This window comes from Populus nigra, chromosome 8 (assembly GCF_951802175.1).
Source record: "Populus nigra chromosome 8, ddPopNigr1.1, whole genome shotgun sequence".
Lineage (NCBI taxonomy): Eukaryota > Viridiplantae > Streptophyta > Magnoliopsida > Malpighiales > Salicaceae > Populus > Populus nigra.
Genome location: NC_084859.1, coordinates 3,418,345 through 3,422,868, shown reverse-complemented (window position 1 = coordinate 3,422,868; position 4,524 = coordinate 3,418,345). Strand labels below are relative to the sequence as shown.

General features: G+C 33.7%; 1 protein-coding gene across 1 annotated transcript; it reads right to left on the bottom strand.

Moving 5' to 3' along the window:
- LOC133700889 (codeine O-demethylase-like) lies at positions 1-2,491 on the bottom strand. Its single transcript, XM_062124617.1, has 4 exons — positions 2,014-2,491; positions 1,458-1,705; positions 703-1,027; positions 1-427 (listed from the first exon to the last, which is right to left on the bottom strand). The coding sequence occupies exons 1-4, from the start codon at positions 2,260-2,262 to the stop codon at positions 191-193; spliced, it is 1,059 nt and encodes a 352-aa protein (XP_061980601.1). The 5' UTR covers positions 2,263-2,491; the 3' UTR covers positions 1-190.
- Between the last annotated feature and the right edge of the window lie 2,033 nt (positions 2,492-4,524).

The following is a 4,524-nucleotide window of genomic DNA, read 5'->3' as shown; positions in this document are numbered from 1 at the left end:
TTTTAGCAGCAATACCTTCAATCATATTAACATGGAGCCAAATGATGGGAAATAACGAGGGAGTAGTTTTAGGAAACTTCTCCAGATCGATAATGTACATAAATTACCAATAATATACACGACATTATCAGACATGGTGTATGAAGATGATATAATAAAAACCACAGGGCATCATGCTGATGGCACAGCTCTAAACTCTTGCCACATGAATCGCCCTCCTTCCTTGCTGGTAGTATTCCCAGTGCACATCAGCATAGTCTTTCACTTTCTTGTATATTTTTTTTCTTTCCTCGTTGATCAAACCTTCTTCTGGACCAATCTCTTTATTTGGTTCTGGTGTGTAGAAGACAGCCACAGAAATCCTCTCCTTCTCTGAGTTGGTCAAAACCCTGTGAACTGGGCTCTTGAACATTCCATTGGTCATTATCTGCATTAACTTAGGTAATCAGTCAAGAGATGTTTTGTATTACTAAAATTGCTTGTTAGAGTTTAAACTGTTTGAAACACCTGTTATGTAATACATTTTTGCCTTAACATTTATCTAGCCAAGTGAATTATGTCACAGAGCATTTTTAGGCACAGAGCATTTGGCAAGCTCCGGCGATAGCATTTTCCAAACATAAATTCTCCTGGGGGCTTGCTTGTAGTTTCAATGTGTCCCTATCCTGTTAAGATAACATGATAGATTAGCATCAACCATACCTCCATTTGATCACCCATGAGTACTAGGAGAGCATCAGAAATTGCAGGAACTGTGAGCCATCGCTCATCTTGGAAGACCTGAAGACCTTCTACATTGTCTTGCAAGATAATGGTGTACCCTGATCCATCTGCATGGGCTTTCAAACCTAGAACAAGATCAGGCCTCTGACACCGTGAGTAGTAGTTGAACCTTGCTTGTAGCGCTGCTCGTTTGCCAAACTGATTCAGGAAGCAATCTGCTTCCAAGTCCAATGACTTTGCTATAGCTTTTGAAACAAGCTCTGTTAATATTTGCATCCTAGAAGTGTATTCTTCTAAAACCTCTCTGCATAATTATGAATATGTTGTGTGCATATTAGAAGTCACAAAAATTCTGATCTGAACGCAAAATCTTTGAAATTCTTTAGAACAAGTCATTGTGAATCCTCTAGTGCTGCTTGTTTGTTAGTTTCCTATAATCAAAATCTTTACCAGTTCTTCCCAAGAAAACTATGAGATTCTTTCCGAATCTTTGTTGCTATTTATGATGAAGAAGATGATATAAAACATATGCTTAGGACATCTTACTTTTTAAATGTTCTGTCATGTGGACTGTTTTGTGCATTAATTAAATCACAGTTTAGAATTGAGAACACACACACATATCTTGCTGGAGTTTGTTGAGGATATAGGTGTTCTGATAATATATCTGAATTTCCCAAGGCTATCTTTGACATGTTCTAGCAGTCGATGTATTCAAAGAGCATGCTGAAGACCTGAATGATTTTGGATTCTCTGGCCAAAACTTATGCTTCCTTCGATCTTCTGGGTATACGTCAAGAAACAAGCGATCAGACCAGTCAAGCGACTGTCCTTCTGCTGGGACAGGATCAGCTCCATATCCTTCAAACTCTTCCACTCCTTTAGCATGCCTTTTCTTCTCCTCCATTGGCTGCTCGAAGAAATCCCTTGCGACTTGGCGAATCTTATCAAGAAATGATTTTGGAATACCGTGACCTGTTGCCTGAAATCCACAAGTAGTTTTAACAACGTAGCTGGGAGCACAAAAACGAAGTCGACTCAACAATTGCAAAAGAGGTTGCTTTTGCCTTTTTTGTCAGGTTCTGGGTATATAGTTAGGGCATATAAATTATGATTCTGGAACTGTTGTTGAATAGTCATGCTTCTAATGCAACTTGCCTACACATCTCTTGACCTTTTTGCTAAGATCATGCTTGACACTGGCTTTAGACTTCTAATGGGTGGTATCTTCGGTATTCTGGGCTATCATTTCAAGTCTCAGTCTCCGTGAAGGGTAAATAAAGTTCATACCTGAAAGCAGCCCCATGAACAAAGAGCTGATCTAAGCCGCTGCAGCTCTTGTGCAGAGCATGGCTCTGAAGAAGAGAGGAGGCTAAGGTCTATGATCGGAATCAGATCAGATGGGGGACTGGGAATTGCTTCATTAGTGCAATCATCTCTACTGATGTATGGCTTTTGTGGTTCTTCACCGTTGAGGACCATTTCCTGAACACGCTTTGATAGCAAAATCTCTGCAGGGATAGCTGAAACTCCAGCCATGGTAACGCTTTGTTAGGAAGTTCTGATGTGATTGCAAGTCTGGTCTTTCTGTGATTCTTGCTAATGTTTTGAGGTGTTGTTGTTGGTATGTATCTGGACAAATCGTGTAGAGAAGAGAGCTCAAGTTAGAGGAGCTATGCGACAATCTTTAATGGTGAGGTGTGTTGGTGCTGCAGCTGGCGCTCAATGAACTGACTCCTGAGCTTAGTTTTGGAAGATTGGCTTGGCTGATTTGTGGTTGAGCTTTAGGTAGTTACTAGATAAGTGGAAGATACTTTTAATTATGATACAATTAAAAAAAATTATTTCTAAACATGCAATAGGAGCAAATAACATTTAAAGATATATAATTTCTAAACATGTAACAGATAAATATAAGAATTAAATTATAAAATATAAAGAGACATTAATCTAACATAAATATTGTTTGAGCAATTCAAAATAAAAAATAGCATAATGAACAAAAAGAATATGAAAACCTAACTTTTGAATGAGAAGTGAAGTCTCAACAATTATTAGCAACTAAAGAGTAATAAATATTTGTTAACTTCTTGTTATTACAAGAACCTAAATAACTTAGTTAAGTGTCTGCAAAAACATTTTATATATTCATCTTAGTCTAGAGCCAATGTATAAAATGAGTATGGTAAATTTTTCTTCCAAGAAAAAACAACCTAAAAACACCTAAAGCCTTTAAATTTTTTTGAGCAAATATTGGTCAAATAGTTCTCTCTATCAGATTCTGCATATATATGGCAAAACAACTCCTAAATATAAATAGAAAAACTTATGCACACATCTAATTAAACAACTTAATAACCATTGTGTAAAGTAATAAAAAACAATTTATCAACAATAAACAAAAATAAAATTAAGAAAACCAAGCAAAATATAAAGATTAAAATATCTAACATCGCAAAACAGGTAATTTACCTGGTAATATTTAATGACTTTCTCTACAAAATAAATTTTTAATAGAAAAACACATAAAATTTATTGAACAATAATTATATATAAAAAAACAATGCAAGGCGCACATAACACATAAAATTTATTGAAAAATAATTATAAAAAACAAACAATGCAAGGCTACACATGTGAAAAATCTTATAAAAAAATCAATATTCAAAAAAACATTAATCTATATAAAATTAAGAAAAAATCACAGATGAATCATACTTACTTCTTTAAAAATTAAAAACACCTAATATCATTTAAAAATATCACAATCACAATCTAATTAAAAAATAAACCAAAATTTTATTTGAAAAATTATACATAAATAATGCATTAAGCAAAAAATGAAGATCAAGGTATCTAACATCGCTACATGGGTAATTTACCTGGTTATATTTAATAAATTTATTTATCAAAATAAATTTATAATATAAAAACACATAAAATTTATAATAGAAATCAACACACACATAAAATTTATTAAACAATAATTATATAAAAAAACAAAGCAATGCAAGGTTGCTCATAACATATAAAATTTATTGAACAATAATTTAAAAAAAAAATTTAAGGCTGCATATATGAAAAATCTTATAAAAATCTATATTAAAAAATAATCTATATAAATTTTTTTAAAAAAAAACCATAAATGAATTATACATACCTCTTGAAAAATTAAACGCACTTAATATCATTTAAAAATAATCATAATCTAATTAACACATAAACCAAAAATTTATTTAAAAAATATACATAAATAAAGCATGATTTTTTAAGAAACTAAAAATTAAAATAAAAAAGAACCAAGTCAGGCATTGTCGAGCCTAGTAATTCAGGCCCAGCACTTGGCCCAATAAAGCAATGACCCGCATGCGGGCCTGCAATGCCAGGCCCAAGCGTTAAAAAAATGACACGTCATCTGCGTTAATCGACGATGAGTTGCCTAGAAAACCCAGAATCTGGCCACTGTGGTGGCCGAAAAAATGGAATCCTTTGTTTTTTCATCCAAAATCTCATTTTCAACCCAATTTTGACCCAAGACACCCTAGAGACCTTATTAAATCAATCCATGACCACCAAAAACACAACCCCATAACCCGAAATCCACCCAAAACAAAAATTCTTCCCGAGCTCAAATCTATTGTTTTAGGTGCTTTCAAGGTTAAAAAAATACCTAAATGTAACCCCTCTCATCATATGAAATCTCTTAACACAAAAATCATTCATTTTAGTAACCGGAATCTTTACCAACGATCATTTTCTCTCTCTATGTCGGAATCCGGCAACTCCTTCTCTCTCTCCTCC

Excerpts from the sequence above, each read along its gene's own strand:
- LOC133700889 (XM_062124617.1), bottom strand. The coding sequence starts at position 2,262 with ATGGCTGGAGTTTCAGCTATCCCTGCAGAGATTTTGCTATCAAAGCGT. Across the intron at positions 1,706-2,013 it reads GTTCATGGGGCTGCTTTCAG|GCAACAGGTCACGGTATTCC; the intron begins GTATGAACTTTA and ends TGTGGATTTCAG. Across the intron at positions 428-702 it reads TCATGGGTGATCAAATGGAG|ATAATGACCAATGGAATGTT; the intron begins GTATGGTTGATG and ends AAGTTAATGCAG.